General features: G+C 42.2%; 1 protein-coding gene across 7 annotated transcripts in view; it reads right to left on the minus strand.

Moving 5' to 3' along the window:
• ATP8A1 (ATPase phospholipid transporting 8A1) overlaps positions 1-22417 on the minus strand; it is a 209931-nt gene that overhangs the window by 64356 nt on the left and 123158 nt on the right. For all 7 annotated transcript variants that reach the window (XM_036332572.1, XM_036332580.1, XM_036332553.1 and 4 more), the window contains 3 exons: positions 21934-22072; positions 21379-21443; positions 2946-3118 (listed from right to left, as the gene is read on the minus strand). In XM_036332572.1, coding sequence (XP_036188465.1) covers positions 2946-3118; positions 21379-21443; positions 21934-22072 — 377 coding nt within the window. The remainder of the gene's footprint in view (positions 1-2945; positions 3119-21378; positions 21444-21933; positions 22073-22417) is intronic.

Genomic DNA, 22417 nt, shown 5'->3' on the forward strand with positions numbered 1-22417 from the left:
AGCTAATATGGGATTATTATCCATTATGGGATGCCTTTCCCTCCACTTTCCCTCCAACCGAGAGGGAGAGAGGGCTGCAGACGCAGGGCAGGACCTAAATATCTCCCTGTGCAGACTGACAAGAAATAGATCGTTGAGGGGAAAACCCATAGAGCTTGAGTTACGTGAACTGACGAGGATTTGGGAAACAGTCCTGCACTGTATTTTGAAATAAGGTTCAGCATTTATCGGGAGCATCTCCTATAATGAAGTAAAATAGAGAATTTCCTGAGGCTGGGAGAGTATCATCATCTAAAAAACCAGGAGTGACACTGGGGTTTTGGGTGAAGACTGATCCACAGAGCTTCTCACCTGTGCCTCCCCAGTGAGAGGAGCATGTCAGGGAAACTGGAAACTACTGACAGGAAGATGGTCTGTGCCAAGAGGCACCAGGCCAAGAAGGTGCAGAGACATAAATCGGGCAGTGGCACTGATGTAATTATGGGCTTAGAGGAATTCTCAAAGCCAGACCGGAAGTCAAACCCCAGTCCTTATGGGAAAAGAGAGAGTATGAAGATAATCAGAAGAAAAGGGGCAAGGGAAGATATTTTACTTAAAAACACAAGACACACACACACACACACACACACACACACACACAGCAAGCCCACAACTCTAAATAAAACGCAGTGTCTGCACAGGGACCTGCGTACGGCAGGACGGAGGGAGGCAGGGGCCACACACAGCTTTATAAGCGCGGCTGCAGAGCTGGGCTGCACGTGCACGGCTGGGTGGGATTCCCTCCCCGGGGCCTGGAGGAGCCCTGAGGTCCATGTGACTTGCGAGCGTCCAGAACAAGGATCTCGGGAGGGAATTTCACAAGCACAGAACATATTTTTCCTCCCTCGACGCTGCTTTCTAGTTTTTCTCTCCCTCTGCTATTGTTTAATTTGTGGTTCAACTTTCTGAAGAATGGTGGGAGGTACCGTGTTAGGCAATGCTGTAAGAATGAGGCTCAGCTGCTAGGACTGCATTTTGAAAACTGGCCTCCCACATCTTTCAAACCAATTGTGATTCTACTTAACACAGAAAGGAAAGAGAGATGCAGGGAGGCGAGCGGGCGGGAGTCTTATTCATCCTCCTGCGCGCACCATCTACGTCCAGCACACAGTAGGCGCAGGGCAGATGCTGCTGACTCATGGGAACTGGTCATTTTTATCTAAAGAGCCCTGGTTCTGTTTTGTTTCCACATAGGAGCCAAGAGTTGTATCACTTAATGTGTTTTTGAGAAAACTTGACTTGATCCTTGTGACCCAATTAGTGACAATGATTGAACAACCAAATCTGGCACAGTATTATCCTGACGAAGAGTGTCAGGAGCCAGGAAAAGTTACCGAAAATGCATTTTTTAAAAAGCATGAGGACACCAAAGTGCAAGTGACACAGTCAAGATAACAAAATTGCCAATTCTTTCTTCAGGGTTAAGCAAAGAGCCTGATTATTACTAATATTAATGATCTGTGCACTATTTTATCCACGAGCTTTATAGTAATAATATTTATTAATAGATGCCACTGAGAAGAATAAGTAACTTAATTCTTTAAATATGACACACTTTTATAGGTTAAAATGAAGCTTAAAAAGTACAATTTAAAGTACAATTTAAATCATATTTCCACAAAGTATATTTCAATTGAAATTTAGGAAACCTCTACATAGCATGGCTAATAAGTTTGGAGACAATATTATATACAGGATATTTAAGTGACTAAGGCTGGACCAAAAAATAAAAAGGTTTAAAATGCGTAACATTCTTTAAAAAATACATACATTTTAAAGAAAATAATAAAAGCAAGCAGTACAGTCTTAAAGAAAAAATTAAAAGCACCAATTCTAGGAAATTCTTCAGAAGCCCTGCTAACACTTCACTCCCAGGAAGAGAAACAACTTGAGAAACTGCTACCCTGGACCCAGAGTGACCAGCTGGTAAGATTCAGTAAGTGAGCAGTGAAGAGGGAAATCCTTCGGTTTCATGGTGGCCAGAAGGGAAGAGGCTGGGCACAGTCATGAATATACTTTAAGTTTTAGGAAGACATAGTTTAAACAGTTTAGACAAAGAGATGGGGAAGAGTCTTGGACAAGAAACTCAGGAAGGACGGGATGGTTTATACAATTCGATGGGTGGGGACTTGATAACTGAAAACAGATTTTATTTTAGGATATAGGCAATATTATACTATTTTAGGACATAGGCACTATTATACATGAGAGGGTGAAGGACGGTACAGTCAATAAATATTTTCCCAGTAGCTTCAGGAAAATGTTCCGCTCTCTGGAAGATGATTTAATTAGTGCCTCCCATCCTGCCATTCCCCCAAATAAATGCTGACAGCAGGATCAGAGATTTAAGTGTCGAAGACAATGCTAGTTATTACAGAAATAATGCTAGTTGGAAATGCAGGTAAATGATTGATTTTAAAATGTCTTTTTAAAAAATATATATTTTATTGATTTTTTTTTTTACAGAGAGGAAGGGAGAGGGATAGAGAGTTAGAAACATCGATGAGAGAGAAACATCGATCAGCCGCCTTCTGCACACCCCCCACTAGGGATGTGCCTACAACCAAGGTACATACCCGACCAGAATCGAACCCGGGACCCCACAGTCCACAGGCCAACGCTCTATCCACTGAGCCAAACCGGCTAGGGCAATGATTGATTTTATACGCAGAAAATGGCAAGACGCTTGTCAATTTTGGTTGTAAACAATAACTACTAGGGATTTTTAAGGACTCACTTTCAAAATCTCTGCTAATAAAGTCTATCCTCGTCTGTGAGCCTTAAGTTAATAAATAACCTGACGTTTACAATTTCTGGAGAGAATAACTTTAAGGCACTTTAAAAACCAGGGAACTTGGGATAAAGTCGCTCTTTACTGAAATCTGACAATCTTAAGGAGAACTCACCTGCAGCAAATAACAGCTTTGCACGACAAAGCTAGGTCCAGGAAGTAGTGGCGCACTCCGAAAGTTAAGGCGTACTTGAGGGTCTTCCCGTCAATTATAAGCGCAAAATCATTCTCCTTCCGAAGAGCATCACCAAGCGTGGTGCAGTGACGGCTGAGAGTTTCCCTCGTCCCCTGTAAAAGTGAACAAAGAAACAACATGCTCATTTGTTCTACCTTAAGGATGTTCAGCGACTACAGTTAGCTATTTCTAGTGCTTGAGGCTTTCAGGTACCTCCATTCATTTGATTCTCACAAAAGCCCCTCGAAGGAGATGGGACAAACATGATCAGGAGAAATAAGTTGCTTGCTTGAAGTCACACGTGTGTTCCTGCAGGGATGGGACTAGATTACATACCACCCAATCCCGTGCGATCTTTGCTCATTACTCTAACCACACAATCATGATCCCGCAAAAACATGTTCAGCAAATTATCTTATTAAAAGACAACACTGGCCTAATTTATGAGCTAGTCAAAACTGCTTAGCCATAAGTCAAGGAGGAAAGTTTGAGAACGTCATTTAAATAATCTATGGGCTTTCTTTCAGAAGTACTTGATGCTACTGAAATGTAATTCCCAGTAACCAACAGGAGAAAATGCAATATCTATCATCTCTTGCCACTTCACGAATTGGCTCCTGTAACTTTATCATCGTTTCATGATGCTGCATTCTAGTTGGGGATGGTGACATATGGCTTGGTAATCTTGATGGATCAAACAAAAGAACCCCTTCCATCAATGAAGAGTTCACGTTCAGGTACAATAAAAACCTTTAGTGTCAAGGAGAGCTTTGTTCACCTCAACTATACAGAGACTGCCTGCCCGGCTCTTCAAAGGCAAAACTTTTCAGGATATTTAGTTTTTCTCCCCAAATCCTGTCGATTCTTCCTGAAAGCTAATGAGACCCGTTTCCTGTTTCATAAGAGCCCTAACGTTGTGAAGAAACAGAATCCTGGCTCCGCACAGGGAAAAAAGAAGGAGCAATTCCCTCCTATTAGAGCTTTGTTCTGAGTGCTAATATCTGAGCCTGCAGTTATTTATATAATAAATGCAAATATACATTTATGTAATAAAATAGACCTACAATGAAAATACTCATAATAATTTTTTTATTATATTCGTGGGAGATAGAAGTATTGTTCCAATTTAAGAATGTGGTACAGTCATTTCAAAGCTTTTTTCACAAAGAGGGAGCAAAGGCATAGGTGATTAAACTTTTATATTGGGGATTCGGGGAGGTGTTTTTGCAATCACATTCAAGCGTGGCTCACGCCAGGTTCTGGAATTTCAGAATCCACTGACCAAAATAATGGAACCAGATTGTACTGTAAAGCACGCCGGCCCCGTTTCCCCAGCACCGGAGCCTTACTGAACACCCCCCTGCTCCCTGTCACACACGGGCTCCAAGAACCACCACAAAGCAGCAATCTTTGCTCAATTTTCTGTTCACACTTTACATTGAGGGGAAGTAGTTATTTTAATTTATAAGCATCAGCCTCTTATTTCCTGCTGGAAATGTTTGGCCCAAGAGGAATTAAGAAAAGGAAGCCCTCCCCCGCCCCCCTGCCCCCCAAAAAATCAGCAAAATTCTCCAAGCAAAATTTACCAATGACAATCTAGAGTAGATTAGCCTGGACTGTTTTAAGACTGCCTTCACATAGAGTAAATGAACAAACAAGTGAATTAATGAATTGATAATACAAATGAAGTGAGACAGTATTTAGCATGTACCACACACTAGGCGTGGTTCGGAGGGCTACACATACAGATAGAACATTTCAGTGAAACGTACGACAACCCTACCCAGGAGGCCTCCTGTTATTCCCATTCTTTAGTTGAGTAACGTTGAGACAGAGTTCAAGTTCCCTGCCCACGAACACATGGCTACTAAGGTGTGAAACGAAACTGAGAATTAAGTCTCTGTGTGAGCTTGTCTTTGCACAACCCAGCAAAACAAACCCAACTTCAGCCAGGACCAGGCCTAGCAAATTACACATGGAATGCCCACGCATTCCCTCTGCTGACTCCCTAGAGCCCCATCATCTGTCTCCCATCTCTCTACCGCCAACAGAGACTTCTCTTTATGAAACAAATTTAAAACACAGACCATGTCTCTGCTTGTTCTTTTTTCTATGGCTTCCTACTGTCTACACGGTATATTCCAAACACCTTAAAATGGTATTGAAGGTTTTCCGCAACTGAAGCCCAATTAACCTCCATTCTACTTCCCTTCCCCATCTCCACCCCTTCATGTCCTCTCTCTGGAACGAATGCCCTTCCCTGCAGAGGATGGTCTACCACCTTCTAAAACAAGCTCATCTACCAAGCCCTCCCAGACTCATTCCTGCGGCCAGCTGTAACTCACTCCATGCTAGCAAGGCCCTCAGTTCCTGCAGGGGACAGACCACCTTTCACCTGCTTTCCAGCAACAAACACAGTTGGCCTGCAAGTACAGATGCTTGGGAAATAAAAGTTATTGAATGAGAGCACTGATCAATTCTGATTTCATCCTATTGGCAGCATTCCATTTTCCCTTCTATTATATTATCACTTCTGATTTGACAGAGAGAGAGAGAGAGAGAGAGAGGAGGGAAGGGGAGAGCAGTACTCTCTTGCCTGCTCCTTACTTTTCTAAAGGAATAATCCATTACTTCAACAGATTTTCAAGTCAACGCATTGCTCACGAAAATGCCACTGTATTTTTCAAAGTATTTACCCAAGAGTCTCTTGAGCTAAAAACCCAAGTGAAACCCGAGACGGCCCTTGGAAGAACTTCACATTTCTTTAAAGTTCTGCCACAGAGTGAGACTGAAAGTCCAGTTAACCCCTGAGCTGGGCAAGTTTCCTCATACCCCCCCATGTGGGACACGGTCTCGGGCCCACTCCCTCCGTTGGAAGGTGTTCTATAAAGCCTTAACCTTTGCTGAGAATTCTCTTATTTGTGGCATGAGCACCCTGGGTTTCCTTGGTGATTATCACAGAACTACAGCAATTCCAAAGGTGTTGGGAGACGTAACTGAGATAAAATATTTGAAGGTGAGTCAAAAACTTCTCACAGTGAGTTCTCCAGCCCAGCCCACCTAAGGTGCAAGGCAACAACAACAAAAATCCTGCAAACGTGTTCTTATTTTAGTTCATGGTTTTCTTTTGCAAGTAGCTCTGGTGTTGGCTGTGTGCTGCCGGTTATAAGTTATATTTTACCCGTACTTAGACTGCCAGGAGTATTTTAAAATTCCTTTATTTATAAAAGTTTATTGCTTCTCCCCTAAGCCTGGGAGCCATACTTTATGGCCACATTGCATTGAAGCTTATCTCCTGGTAGCTAGAAATAAATTTATTACTATATTAGCTGTTGCTTTGTTTTCATTTTGGCTACCGAAGGGAGGAAATGTTTAAACATTTAAACTTAGTGACATGTGAAAGTGAAAATATATACACGAGAAGCTAAATCGGAGAAAGAATAAAAGACCACATAGTACAACCAAATAAAGGCCCTGTAGCTCCTCACTCTCCAGTTTTCTTGGTGGGCTGGAAGAAAAGGGGCAACTCTTGCTATAATCAGGGAGAGTCAGTGGTAAAGGCAACCTGGGGAGACAGGTAGGCGAGGGGAAGGCTGGGGTTCAGGCGCCATACCCGGAGCGATCTAGGCCAGGGAGGGAGCCAGGGACAGTGGGACTTGCTTGTACCTCCCATAACCTGTATCCCGTGTGGACACTTCAGTCAGTCAGTCATTCAACTCTATTCTCTCAACCCACAGCCAAGAGCTCACTGGAAGCCCTTGGCCCTGGACCTTCTACCCACCTGCCAGCCTTGTCAACTCACAACTTAGGCCACAACCAACCTTCTCCTTGGTTCTCAGTCTTAACCACAAAGAAGGGAAACACCACCGCCCCATGAGGGCAGGCTCTACTCCACTGTCTCCTCTCCTAGGGGTGCTCATTGCTACCAATGCAGACTGCCCTCCATGGCCCCTGGATTCCATTGTCCCCAGAGGCTACTCCAGACCTTTCCTTCTTAAGATTCCAAATTTGGCCCCTGTCACTTCTGCAAACATCTACCTGCTTTACTGGGAGCATTTATACACGAAAGAATTCCCTCAACTGTCCTCTCTTCACCTAAACACTTCCCTCTCTTTAGCTGATCCTCCCTAATTATTAAGCCAGGTGTTAGAGCCCTCTTCTCCTCACCTCTGTTCCACTCATTTCCTTCTTGCATCTTCCCTTCCCAATGCCATTATTTTTCCCCCTTCAAGACTGCATACTAATAAGCGATGAACAAATAAATAAACCAAGAATGGTCCCTTGATCCAACTTTTACTGAGTCCTCTAGGTGCCATAAATACTTCCACCTTTTGGATTCTTCAAAGACTTTGTTTGTACTTATGTAATGTAGCTAAAAAAAATAATAGCTTATTTGTTTATATCTCTATTTTACCTTCAGACTGAGGCCTTTGAAAAAGAGATGAAATAAAATGAATAAAAGAATAATGAAATTATTAATGAATGGAGAATACTTTTTGGGAAGTTACAATGGTTTTTCTTGTGTGACCACTTTGAGGATTGTTTTCTGCTGCCTATAAAACTCATGCATAATATTGGATACTCTTAATTAGAACAATAAGTAAAACAGTAATATGCTTATTATAGAAAAAATAGAGAATAAAGTGGACATTATGACCCAAGGATTACTTCTGTCTCAAATACTATAAATTGTCGAATGAATACAACAAATTGAACATCTTGACTAGCTACTCAGAGATAAGGTCAGGGTGTGTAACAGTGTGTAAAAAAGAAGAATCTCTTACCCTTTGAGACAGCATGGAGGGACCTGAGAGTATCATGCTAAGCGAAATAAAGTATTGCATGAAAAAGACAAGTATCACATGATCTCACTCATATGGAATCTAATGAACAAAATAGATCCAGAGACATTGAAGCATAGAACAGACTGACATATTTCAGAGGAAAGGGGGGTAGGGTGGGAAGAGACTAACCAATGAACTTATATGCTTTATATGATAACCCAGAGACAGACCATAAGTGCGGGGAAGGCCTGGGGAGGAGATGGGAGTGGGGTGGAGGTGGTCAATGGGGGGTAAAAAGGGGATACTGGTAATACTATCAATAACAAAGATAAATTTTAAAAAAAGAAAAGTAAACAATATACATTTAGTTTATAAGACACATACTTAGAAAAGAGAAAGATACTTGGCAGACAATTAGGTCAAGCAGAATTCCTCACAAAGACAACTCCAATCAGAAGGCCTTGACAAAGTTCCATTGGAATCTTTAGGGTGCAGCCTGGTAAAATAGATGAACATGTTCACAGAACAACAACAGTCTTAAAGAAAGCGGAGACTGGCAGCTTTGTGGCAATCTTCTTCATTACTTTTACATGGCCTTCGCCAAGGAAACCCTTGGTAAGAGTCACAGAGGACACGGAGACCATGACATCTGGCAGTTTTACAGCGAGACGAGGCGAAAGCCCTGACTTGTCTGGGAAGATTCACAGTGTGCAAGATGCCCTTTTCATTCTGGCACAAACTCTGCTTGGAACATCTAAGGAACCCAGAGGACAGACGTGCAATGAGCCTGCTAGGTCACCTCAGCACTATGTTTTTGATGGCCCTAACTGCAATGTAGCACAGAGCACCTGCATAAAAATGGCCCTTTTCAGCTCCTAGCCTTTTTTTTTTCTTCCTGATTCTTTTCAGAAGTTTACAGGACAGTCTTACCTAGGAAGATAGCCAAAGAACACCCTAGTAGAGGATGTGGAAATATCCCCCAGGAAAGGAAAACAAAAGCCTCTAACCTCTGACTAGAAGGCACGTTAGCACGTCTAACCAGAAGGTTAGAGAGAAATAGTCCAACACGCACACCTAAGGGTTGTGGCTTCCGCTCCCTGCTCTGGGCCGCAGTTACTTGCAGTGGCAGTAAAGGACGTGCAGTCACTACGTCCCAGAGGGTGTCCTCGGCCAGGCTCAGCCCAAACAGCAGAAGTTAAAAGAAGAAAGTCTCCTTATACATATTTAGTCCAAAGTGCAGGTTGGTGTCTGGGTCTTAATACAAATAAGTACATACTTGGCATTTACATTTGTTCCTGGGGATCTGATATAGGTGTGCAGGTCCAATGATAAACTTAAAAGGAGGATTCGGTTCCCAGGAAGAAAAAAAATAACATATCACAATTCCAAAGTGCACTTTGACTTTGGACACGATATTTAACAATGTAATTCATTGTTCTTGTCCTTCACGAGATCAGCACCAGAGAAGGGAAATCAGCCTACAATTGGGCTAATGATGACTCGCTTTTGGGAGCCATGTAACTGTCACCCTTGTCAGAATGAACTTAAGTTTATGAAGCCTGTACTACTTCTCCTTTTTTAAAAAATAAATATATTTTACTGATTTTTTTTTTTTTTTTTTTTTACAGAGAGGAAGGGAGAGGGATAGAGAGTTAGAAACATCGATGAGGGAGAAACATAGATCAGCTGCCTCCTACACACCCCCTACTGGGTAAGTGCCCGCAACCAAGGTACATGCCCTTGACCGGAATCGAACCTGGGACCTTTAAGTCCGCAGGCTGACGCTCTATCCACTGAGCCAAACCGGTTAGGTCTGAAGACTGTACTTCTTACTTTAGTATCCACACCACAGGTTTCTGTTTTCACGTGCTCTCCATAAAAATGGTAAAATGCAACAGAATGTTACAGGAAAACCCCGGCAGGAATCTTGGGGAACAAAGATGGCGTCTTTGCTCAAACAGAGACCAGCTGGAGGCTGAGCCACTGGAAAGTAGCTCTTTAGCTCTTTCTCTACACATGTCACATCTGTGTAGAGAAAGCCACTGCCCACCTGTAATGTTCAAATGTGCAGCCATAACGAAGTGGGGTGTTAGAAAGTCCGGGCTGGCCAGGAGGGCTCACAAAATGCTGAAGCCACACTGTAAAGAATTTACAGTTCCAGCAGCCAAACACACCCCATGGCTGAGCTGTCACGCTTTTCCTCGACTTCAGGTGGGTGTAGAATGTGAAAAAATTTTTAGTTTGCTAAGGGTCTGCCTTTAAAACCCTGTTATCAGTGTATTTCAAATGCCAAAGAAGAGGATATCTATAAGAATCTTAAACCAACACATATTTTATTAACTGTTTTGGTGGTTTGTGGTCCCACCTCATCATCCCTTAAGACATGAGGTATTTACAAATTTTTGACCACAGAATGTTTCATTCTTTCTCTATTTTTACACTCTCCAAATGTTCACACCCTAAAATTACAAATTAACAGAACATTCCAAGGATAATCTTCATAACACATTATGACCATATGAAGAATGGACAATGTTAGCACATTCTTAATGAGTGAATTATGACTCTCATAATAGCAATCAGAATAAACCACTGGGTATTACCTACTTTTCAACAACGTGTTACTGATTCAGTGGAACACTAGATATTCCATATTCCCCAGGTAATATATATAGCTACTGCCCCTATAGCTACTGTAGGCTATAAATAGTTGTGAAGAGCTACCTGAGAATAGAGAGAAACTACATTTATATATATATACAAGTGGTCCATTTAGTACTCTCTCAGGCATAGTTTTTGATCAAAAAGCTTTGGTGTTTCTGAACTCCCAGACTATACATATTAGAAAGTAACCTTTAAAAACATATTTTCTAGAACCAAACCAACATAAAGCAACCTTTCCAAAATGGGTGAGGGAAGACAGAGGTGAAGTCATTAACAACCTATGGTCAAAGGCCTCCTCCGAATCAGCTTAGTGGAAGACAGCCAAGCAAGTGCATTTAATCAATACATATTGCTAAACACGTAGAGGGAAAGACACAAAAAATCCCCATGCTTTGCTGATACACACACAGGATTCCTGGGGTGGGGGTAGGTATAAAACACTGTAATTGAGGAAATGGTCCACTATCCCTGTGGGGTCATGCCATCTGAAAAAGGTCGAGGGTTACAACGTGGAAAAGGTAAGAGAGGAAGCAGCAGTGCTGGGTAAATTGTGTTGGCCCCTGGCCAGGGGTTTGGTTTTAGGGATGGTGATAGGTTCCATCAGGCAAATAGCTCCTCATCTCACTGTGGGTTCGCTGGAGAGAGAGAGAGAGAGAGAGAGAGAGAGAGAGAGAGAGAGAGAGAGAGAGAGAGAGAGAGAGAGAGAGAAAGAGTCGAGTCCGGGTCCAAGTTTATGTTCAGTGTTGGGTGGGGCACAGAGCAAACAGAGACACAGCCAGGGAAAAGAAGGAAGAGTGAGGTAGGGGATATAATTATATCATTTAAATAGTTTTGTGGATAAAGGCTTTCACCAAAGCCCTTATGGTAATTATTTTAAACCACCACTGAAAGGCCCCTAAACACTCACTCCAAGCTGGGTATTAAATATTCTCCGGAGGCGGCGGAAGGAAGCCTCCGGAGGAACCCCTCCGGGCGGCAGACAGCCAGTCTCTCCCGCTGCCTCCAATGCAGCCGCGAGAGGCGGCTCAGAATACACAACTGATTTTTTGAAAATAAGCAAATGACCAATTCAACGGTTTTGGAGACAGTAACAACCGGGGCCTGTGAGAACCTGTCTCCCAGACCCACAAAGAAAGCTAATGCTGGGCCCATTTTCATAATGGTTTGCATTAATTAGCCATTATATTCCTAATCTTATGTAGGGATACAGAAGAATCTGCTCTATTTACTCCGTGCAAATGCACATCATTTCTACTATTTCGTATGTGCACGCGATACAATCGTAGGGTCAATTGTATCAGTAAAACAAAATAGAGGGTCTTTCCTGAATTCCATAAACGCCTTTGCCCCAGACGCACCATTTTCCAGGAGGACACCCCTCTTTCAGCAGCACTGGAGTGCTGGTGATGAGTGGGGGAAGGAGGTAGGGACAAGTTAGAAAATGTGGGGTTGCCTCCCAGATTGCTTCCTTCTTTGAATGAGTGCCTGCCGCCAATGGAGAAAGCATGGGCATTCAAAAACTGAAAGAACCAACAGTTTTGGACTTAGCGCAATCTAGGTTGAAACTCAGGGTCCTGCACTGGCTGGCTATGTGAACTCACAGCCTTTATCTGAGATTGAGCAAACACCAGCCCCCCAGGGAAGAAACTAACCTATGCAGACACCCCTGGCACGCGCTGGGCTTCCTATAAACTCATCAACAGATAAGGGTGGCAGAGATGCAAAAAAGTCACAAGGCTTGGCTGCTCCCCTCAGAAATGTCAGTAGGCCAGTAGGGCAGCAGCCAGGGACACACTGGTTAGAAAGTATTTATCTGGAGTTCAAGGTCTCGGGGAGCTCTATGAAGAGTTCAGATGCTTAGCCAATAGCAAAAGAGATAAAGACTATTCAGACTTGGGGGAGGGAACGTCTCCAAACAGAAACACTATGAATTCCTGAACAACTTCACTTAAGGTTTTGCCCACAAGCCAAGATGACTGGATTTTGTTTAAGAAAAGGGGACACATTCAGGTCTTAGGAGTCCAAACAATGGGCTTGATGGAACTTTTACGATCACATACTTGGGCTTGTGGCTGACACCATCTTAAATTAGAGAAGAGAGCAGATTATTTGCTCAGATGTTATTTTCATTTTTGGTACTGTTTACATTTTTTCACTAACCCATTTCTTTCAAATGTAATTCTTGCAACAGGACAGAGCTTTGCTTCTGGCAGGGATACATTAGCAACTTAAAAGTTAAACTAAGATCTTAAAACATAGCCACAAAGGCCGAAACAGCTTTGTTAGTAACAGTAAGAGAAAATCCACACTACGAAAGCCCCAATGCTGGCGGTGGAGGGAAACTCAGTGTGGTTTCAAACCTGCCTAGACTACTTTTCAAAGCAACACAAAATGCACTGGATTGGACTCATGGGACATATGGAGACAAAACCTGAAGTAGCCCGAGTTCTGTTTCCCCCCCTTTTCTGGAGTCGAGTCAATTACGTGCTTATTCTGGATTCCTTTCAGAGGCCGCTCAACGGTGGCTGGTCCCCAAACGGCGAGGTCTGTCTGCATAATACATATACGTCGAACTTAAAAGGGTACAGATGACAACTTCACCATTCATGTCAAGAATGTTCTGTAAGTTATATTTGAAGCTTACATGGTGTTAGAAAATCAAGTTCGGCTAGGAAAAAAGTGAACAATCCCGTAAAGGCTTCCTTTTACCATGGCGTTGAAAAATATATATCCTTATGCTTGCTAATATGAAATGTGGCTAACAATTCATTTTCTGTAAAAGGTATCAGTGGGGGGGGGGGGGGGGGAGAGGAAACATTGGTATCCATAAGCAAACCTGGGCTGGCTTGGGGTTCCAGTCTCCAATTAAGGAGAAAATTTAAGGAGTGAAAAGACGGCTGTTTAAAAGCACCTCTTAAAGCAGATGGCATTAAGGTACTCTCACTCTTGCCCTCTTGGAATAATAAAGCTAAAATAAAAATAAAAATGATGAGCATGATAATGGTCTGTATTTCTTAAGTGCTTACTAAATGCGAGGCATTGTTTCTAAGTATTTAAAATGGGTTGCTCTGTTTGATCACCACAACACCCTAAAGAAAATGTTATTATTCTTGTCTTAGAAGAGTAGCTGGTGGCTGAGGCCAAGGCATATCTATTTGCTTAGTCTCTGGAGTCCGATGACCTAGATACATCCTCAGTGACACTTAGCATAGAGGCCATAACAGGATCTGCTCACTAATGTTTCCAGTGGAAATGTGATTGTCCCTGTCAAGGCCTCAGTTCAGCACCCAGTACAAATATTAAGTATTTCATAAATGTAAGCTAGTGTTTGTTTGTTTTTTAATTATTTTAATTTTTATGACACTAACAGCAATGTGTAGTACCCTGCAGGGGTATGGGGTTTCCTTTTCACAGGAAGCCAGAGACCTGCATTTTCCTTTGGGATCCATACACTGCTTCGCAGGATGAGGTGCTGAATCCTATGCAGGCTGAGTGTGCATGGCAGCAGCAGCAGAGCCTGTGCCCAGGTGACCCAGAGAGGTGGGCAAGGCCTTCTCAGGAGTTAACCTTGGCAGCACTGGAAGCTCTGACTTTCAGGGAAGGAAATGTGTTTCTCCAAGCTCTCTACATACATATTTAACCATCATTCCTGTGGATTCAATAATTATCCTATCTAATAAAAGGGTAATATGTAAATTGACCCTACAGGCAGAATGAGAATGACCGGTCCCTATGACACGCACTGACCACCAGGGGGCAGACGCTCAATGCAGAAGCTGACCCCTGGTGGTCAGTGCGCTCCCACCAGGGGAACTCCACTCAGCCACAAAGCAGGCTGACAGCTGCGGGGAGCGGGCCTAAGCCAGCAGGTGGGCATCCTCCTGAAGGGTCCCGGACTGTGAGAGGGTGAAGGCCAGGCTGAGGGACCGCCCCCCCCCCCCCCCCAACTAGTGCAAAAATTTTCATGCACCGGGCCTCTAGTATGGTAAATAATTGTCCTTTTCCTGGTCTCCAGGAAGCTAGACAGTAGAAAGGAGAAGGTAAAAATGGGGAGAATGGATTTAAGAGCCAGCCCTAGCACACAGGGCAGATCCCACAACGGTCTATAGGAAAGAGATGCTTGAGGAAGGAGACCGAGCATATAAGACTCAAGAAAGGCTGTCCTGGCACTTAAAGAGTTAGTAGCTTAAGAAATGATGGTCTTCCCACCCATCCCAGACTCACCAGATGAGGATAGTAAAATCCCGAGCTATCTCAATGAATCAGGTCTTCCCAAACTAATATTTTGAGTCACCTGAGAGTATTAACAGAGATTTACAGAGTTGGGATGCTACGGGGATTTGAATACTAAATATAATCGTAGTCCTTAATGCAACATAAACCCAATCCTGACAGAACTGTTTTAGAACATTTTGAAAGGCACTAAGTAGGCACTGGGAGGTAAAGACATGAGATTCCCTCATTTCTAGTTCACATTTCTAGATATTTCCAGTTTTAACAGACTTTAAGCAAATTTGTTTGAACAAATTACTGTATGACAACCCAAAGCCATAAAATAGATGCTGGAACAATCTCCTGGATCCAGTCATTAAGTGGAAGGGGTTTCTGAGAAATGCCTGGTGGAGTTAGTGAAGAAGTACATGTACCCATTCAAGCCACTACTATGACATTCCTGCCATTTTAGACCCTTAAGGAAATCTTCTTATAGCAAGAAAATAACCAGAACCCGGTCCCCCAACCCCCCTTCCCCCCATAAAGTGGTTCAAAGTAGCATGACAAAAAATTATACAAATTACCTAAATTATCTATGTATTACCAGAGGCCCGATACATGAAATTCACGCAAGAGTAGGCCTTCCTTCCCCCGACTGCCGGCACCGGCTTCCCTCCGGCGCCCGGGACCCAGGCTTCCCTTGCAGTCCTGGCTTTGTCCAGAAGGTCATCCGAAAGAATGTCCAGAAGGACGTCCAGTCTAATTAGCATATTATGCTTTTATTATTATATATTATAGATAAGTATCTAACAGATTTTGATTAACTTTAGATGATTCTTAATGATGCTTCATAAAATTTTTACTTTCTAAAATTAAAAAATTATGATCGACTTTCTAAGAAACACATTTGCTGACTGTGCAACATTTAACGCCAGCCTTGCAGGTAACGGGGCGAGGACACCCAGCTTTGCTCCTGGGCATCGTGCTGCTCTTGCTATGAAAGGAGCCGAACGGGCAGAGGAAAAGGTCAGATTTCCGTATTAGCTCTGTGGACCAAGACTTCCATTCAGTTTGTATTTTCAATGTAGTTTGGTTTTATATTTTTATTTAAAGGCTTTAAAAATTGTTGAACAGCCATTATTTATCCAAGAAGGATAACTGTATTGAAACTCAAAATGAGAAAGTTAAAAAGCCAAATGGCTTTTTTTTTTTTTTTTTTTTTTGAGATGAGCTGGATTATGGGAAGACAAAGATTTATTTTTACTATCACCGCCAGGAGAAAGGCTTTTCTATTTGGAAATCTAGGAGGCTTAAAGATGATACTTTATTTGTACAATTTCAAGATAATAAAAGAGATCCAGCTTTAAAATTTTCACAGTACTAGAGATAATATTTTGGTAGAAAATTTGAACAGTTCATTGCAATATGCATCACTTATGCGAAAGCATCTGCATTTATAACCTGCTTTCTTAAGAAAAAATTAAAAGATGGGAAAAGAATATACTTTTCATAATAAAAAGGTCATTATGCAAAACAACTTGTAAGCTATTGAAATATGATTTTTCTATAAAGTTTCATAACATCTCGTTTTTATGTGCCACGTCCTGCACTAATCGTGTGCCAAGGGTAACATTATCCTCACTTTACAGGCAGCAAAACGGCTTCAGAGAAGTTATCTGATTTCAACTTGCCCAGGGTCCCCATTCCAGTGAGGGCAGAACAGCGCTCTTAAATATTGTGTTATTTCATGGAATCACTTGAATACATTCATTGGAACTGTCACTTGACAAAACACACACCCACAATTTACTTCCCATTATATTATTTCCTAAGACATTGCGTGCCTAAGTTTATTACCTAAATGTTAATTATTCTTTTTTGCTGATGGAATGGCAGTCCCATATTTCATTACCATCAGCCCAATGTGCACACATAGGATGCTCTTCTTTTCCATGGCAACGAAAAAATAAATAATGATTAACCCACGGGCATTCTAGCACATCTAATGATTTGCCTGAAAACTCGGCCTTGGATTTTATGACATCAGATCTGAGGGAGCTATGCAAAGTGATGTTTCCTTCCCTGCTGAGAAGCCAATGAGTGCCCCACAGCAGGCCTGACCCTAAACAGCCCGGTTTGTAAACTCACCACTTAACTCCCTGGGAGAAAAACCTCCCCCAGACAGGAGAGCTAGAATGCTGGGCAGTCTGCAGCTGGACAAATCAGTGTTAATCCATGCGGCCATAGGGTTTGTCTGTGATCTTCCACCCCAAGTGTCCCTTAAGTTGTAAAGGACACTGCTAATCACTTTATATTTTAAACTAGAGGCCCAGTGCACAACATTTGTGCATTGGAAGGGGAGGGGGAGTCCCTCAGCCTGGCCTGTACCCTCTTGCAGGGCAGTCAGATATCCCCCAAGGGGTCCTTAGTGCTGCTGTGAGCTGGCTTCTGGCTGAGCAGTGCTCCCCCTGTGGGAGCTCACTGACCACCAGGGGGCAGCTCCTGTGTTGAGTGTCTGCCGCCTAGTGGTCAGGGTGCATCATAGCGACCGGTCGTTCTGCTGTTCGATTGATTTGCATATTAGGGTTTTATTATATAGGATATCAGACGTGGTTGATTACAACCAAATTTAAACTGGTATACACTTTTTTTTTTTTTAAAGAAGCCCATAATTAAAATGACTCAGAGACGTACTTCTCCAATATTTATGGCGTACTTACTATGTGCTCGGCAATTTACTGAGCATTGAGAGAGAATGGTAAACCAAACAGACAGACACAGGGTCCCTGCTTTCAGTGAAACTGAGTATTCCCAGGAGACTCCCATCTCTGCCTCCTCCAGGAGAAAAAGGTAGTGCAGATACCTGTGAGGTGGTTATGACTTTTGAGTTACCTTCTTGGAAACTTCAAAATAAAAATAAAGGCCACTGTCTTAACAACACATGATGCGGTACATGGAATATTTTTGGCATTTCACTTTTTCCCCTTGAGATTACTCTTTACCTGATACTCAGAACACTTAAAGAACATGTCTACCCAAGAGTTGAAGAAAAAGGATGAAACAGCTGAAAACAAAAGAAGCAAGGTTACCATGTTCTGCAAAGGTGAGAGCCTACGGCCAGCCAACAGGAATCACATGTCAAGTCAGGCGTGGCTCGTCATGCCTTTGCCTCCGCGTCACAGGGCCCGCCTCTGACTTCCTTCAAGTGTCAGAAACACCGTGTCCCGAGTATGACCCATGGAGCTGACAAAGGCCCAACCATCTCCAGGTCCGTGGGAACGCTCCCACTGAGGTTTTCAGAAAGCCCAGCTCTGGAACCACCTGGACGGTTCCTTCTCCAGGGACCGCGTGGGACAGGGGTCCCTGAACTTCCCTCACACAACATCTGGGCTCTGGTGTCCTCATGTCTTCTTTCCGAGCTCCCATCCTGGTCCTTTGCCTGCACCCCATGCCTCCCCGCCCTTCTAAACTCGATAAAGTTTCGGGTACAATTGCTCACACACATCTTACCTCTTTTAAGAGGCTGATGAAGTTGCCCTCTCACTTATGAGGGCAAATTCTCAAACCAGGCCCAGCTCTCCACTCTGACCTCAGCCGGCCTTTCCAGTTTCAGCTCCCTGTGTCATTTCTTTCCAGGGGCCTTATAAATACTGTGCAGCCATTAAAAAAAGAACTAGGTAGCTTCACACATACTGTTACACAACAATTGCTAAGATATACAGGGTGTCCCAAAAACATTCATACACACCTTAACAGCAGATAACATGTAATTTTCACTCCTTTTCAGGTCTAACTGATTTGAAATAATGGGTGAAGCCAGACTAAGCTCTGAACAAAGAAAATTTATCCACTAGACTTTTTTATGGGGATACATACAAGATAAAAGTTTATGGTACAAAACTGGCAACAGGTGACCAGAATGATTCTTGATGTTTGCGATTCCATTGCTTTGCTTAATCAGCAGTGCCAGTTTGAAAACAGGTGTTGACAAATTATTTTTGCAGTCTTTTAAATTTTGAAAATGAACTATATGCTGATAAACACTAACTTTATAATCATTCAAAGTATATATACATTTTTTGGGGACACTCGCCCAAAAATATGAAAAGCAAAGTAGAAAGCAGTGTTAACAGTACCCTGTAATTTAGTAGACGAGGTGCGCACAGGCATACACATAAGGCAGAATACCTCTGCACAAACACACAGGAAACTGGAACTAGTGAATGTCCCCAGGGAGGACTGGGTACCAGTCTGGAAGATACACTGTTTGTCATCTGTCCTTTTCCCTCTTTTTATAACTTGAACTAGAGGCCCGATGCATGAAAATTCATGCAAGAGTAGGCTTTCCTCCCCCGCTCCCCCTCCCCCCTTGCTGGCACCGGCTTCCCTCCGGCACCCGGGACCTGGGATACTTCCCTCCTCCTCCAGCCACCCGCAGGTACCCGGGACCAGGCTGGCTTCCCTTGTGCCCCAGCTTCCTCAGGAAGGACATCCGGAAGACATGTGGTCTAATTAGCATATTACTCTTTTATTATTATAGAAGATTATGTGCCTATATTTCTTCAAACAAGAACACTTAAAAATTACAATCCTGTAATCAAGTTCAATGTTCTTCCTTCATGCCCCACACATGAACTTAGTTGCAATAACTTTCTGCTTCAAATACTCCCTCCTTACTGAATGACTCACCTCTATCTAACTAAATGCCACTTACTTTATCCTTCCCTAAACTTCACAATATTTTCATAGCAAACCACCTATCTTATTTACATACCTATTTTGTATTGTCACATGTATGCATTTTATTCCCCTTATTATTTATAAGCTTTTGGAAGGTTGGGCTGTTTTAGTCATAATTTTTCACAACATAGTAACTTGGATAAATAAACCAAAATGAACACACATTCAGGGTGGAGACTGGATTTGCTGTAAGCTCTAAGGGGCGGTGTCCCCATGTTTTGTATAGTGGTGTGCTCCCAGTGCCTAGCAGGGGGCCAAGTGCATGAAAAAATATTAAGGAAAGTCTTCTAACACCAGGCTGGCTTTTTTTTTTTTTTGGTTTGTGTTTTTAAGATTAAAGCTTGGTTCACAAAAAGCACTTCTCCAATAATTAAAGGCATAAGCAACTTTCAAGGTTGCAAAAACACATATTATTCCTCAGGCAACAAGTTTGCTCAAAGATCCATGGCTCGGTAGCTTAGCTGGTTAGAATGTCCTCTTGATGTGCCAAGATTGTGTGTTCTATCCCTGGTCAGGGCACATACAAGCATCAACTAATTAATGCATAAATAAGCAGAACAACAAGTAGATGCTTTCTCTCTCTCTCTCTCTGTCTCTCTCTCTGTCTCTCTCTCTCAAATCAATCAATAAAAACATTTTTAAAAGTTTGCTCAAAGATTTCACAAGAAAGGGAAAGACATCACAAGGATTGTTTTGAGAATAAATAAGGAAGAGATAATTATTCCCATGTAAAAATCAGAAGTCAACTCTTTCTGTTACAGTTTCTGTTCTATACCCGAATTCTAAGCATTTTCCTCTTCTCCATCCTTCTCTGTCCTTGGCCTCACAGCTTCACCAACACCTCGGATTTTAAGGTTTTCTCTGTTCTGCTCTCTGTGACATGATGACTATTTCAAGCACTTGTATAACCACCTCTCCTGTTCTGTCTTCCACCTTAAGTTACAAATTGTCACCTTTACTATAAAATGCTTACAGGTCATTTGACCTACATATTTCTTTGTCAACGTCTACTTTACACTGTGCACCTAACAAATCTTTCCTCCTTCCTCAAATACAAATTCAGGGGATCACAGCTGTGAAAAAAGACCTCCATAAAATGTATATTACAGCCCAGAAGATACAACATTAAAAAACCAAACTTTCCTATTAGCAATGGTTATTTTGTGTTGTTCAATAGTGTTCACACTTTTTTTAAAAGCAAAATACAGTAGTGGGAAAAAGTAGGTTTATAGTTGTGAGTACACAAAACACAGTTAATAAAGCTATTGTAATAATAGTAACTTGCATGCCTTTTTCTATATGAACAACTGTAAACCTACTTCTGCCCATCCCTGTATAAACAGTATCACCAGAAGCTAAAGCAGAATATTATATCAACAATATACAGATAGATATGAACCAGCTGCGATCACTTGGTACCCTCCTCCCATGATGCTTTTGTGAAGCAGCTTTCTGGTCTCACATTAAGCAATTCCTGCAGCTGTCAGACATGAAGCTGCAATCTACTTACAGCAATGTGGTTCAAACAGTGCACATTACATTACAGCAGAACTGTAGTAATAAGGTATTATTTAACCTCAGGAAGATAAAATATTTTCACAGATATATAAAAAGCCTAAACAACTATCCAATCAGTAGCTATGACTTGCAATGACCACCAGGGGGCAGATGCTCAACACAGGAGTTGCTGAGCTGTGGTGACTTGGCAGCTGAGGTTCTCGGTTCTCAGGTGATGCACCTGGAACCAGAGAGGAGGGAGCCCAATTCTGGGGTGTGTCACCCGAGAACCACCCTCTCGCAATCCGAGACCCCTCGGGGGATGTCAGAGAGCCGGTTTCAGCCCAATCCCCACAGGCCAGGCTGAGGGACCCCTCTGGTGCATGAATCTGTGCACCGAGCCTCTAGTCTGAATATAAAATACTACAAGATGACTATGTTGTTCAAGAATTTTTTAAAAATAGGATTGTACTTACATCAAGAGAGCCTTCATTTATAACAATCATTCCCATGTTCTTCCTCAGAAGTTTGCAGGAGTGTCCTATGTCCAAACATAAAGTGAATTAATTGATGTAAGACATTCCTCTCGAGAGATGTTATGGCAGCTTGAGCTAACAACCTGTTTCCAAAAAATGAATGGAAACTGACAACCTTCTTATTCCCATCTCAGAAATAACCTTTGGTCAAATAAACAAGCATCAATACACAACCTGCCATAATCCCAATTTCTAGACTTTCACAGATAACTGAGGAAATGTTATCTACACGTGCCAATTGTGGACAAAAAATGGGGGTAGGCAATGATACAAAGGGGAGAAGGGGTATTATGTGGTTACAAGAGCTACGATATAGAACCACTGTAATTTTAAAGAGGCACTGGGGCCATAAGTTGATAGATAAGCCCAATAATATAAATATGGACTTCTTAAAGTATCAAATCTTTCAAATCTTGAAATATCTCTAATTTATCTTCTATAATATATCAAGCTGTTTAAAAGCATCACATTTAAAGTCTGAACTAGGTGAATTACCAATGTTAATGGCAGTTTCTTGCTTGTCCCCTGTGAGGATCCAGATTTTGATGTCTGCTTTCATGAGCATTTCTATGGTTTCAGGCACTTGATCTTGTAATTTATCCTCAATGGCTGTAGCTCCAAGTAGCTGAAGATTCTGGGAAAATAAGTGATAAACATTTTAAGAAAACCAGTTTAGATCCTCTAAGAACAAACCACTGAAGTATGCATATGCTTTTAAAAACAAGATTAATGGTAATTCATGGACTCTGGTGTAAATTCCAACTCGCCCGTTGAGTTCTCTCTCTTAAGGATCCCTAATTTTCACCCAGTGCTTTTGGTATGAGACTGAAGCTAACCCGTCCTACCTTACTTCTCTCTAAGCTAAGAAACAGATTCTGAAAATAGTAGCAACAACAAACACACTATAGAAGGGGCAAATCAAGTCAGTTAAAAAAAAAAAAAAGCAGGCAGCTACTAAAATCACATCCCCCCTAAAAGC

The sequence above is a fragment of the Myotis myotis genome, unplaced genomic scaffold (genome assembly GCF_014108235.1).
Source record: "Myotis myotis isolate mMyoMyo1 unplaced genomic scaffold, mMyoMyo1.p scaffold_m19_p_1, whole genome shotgun sequence".
NCBI lineage: Eukaryota > Metazoa > Chordata > Mammalia > Chiroptera > Vespertilionidae > Myotis > Myotis myotis.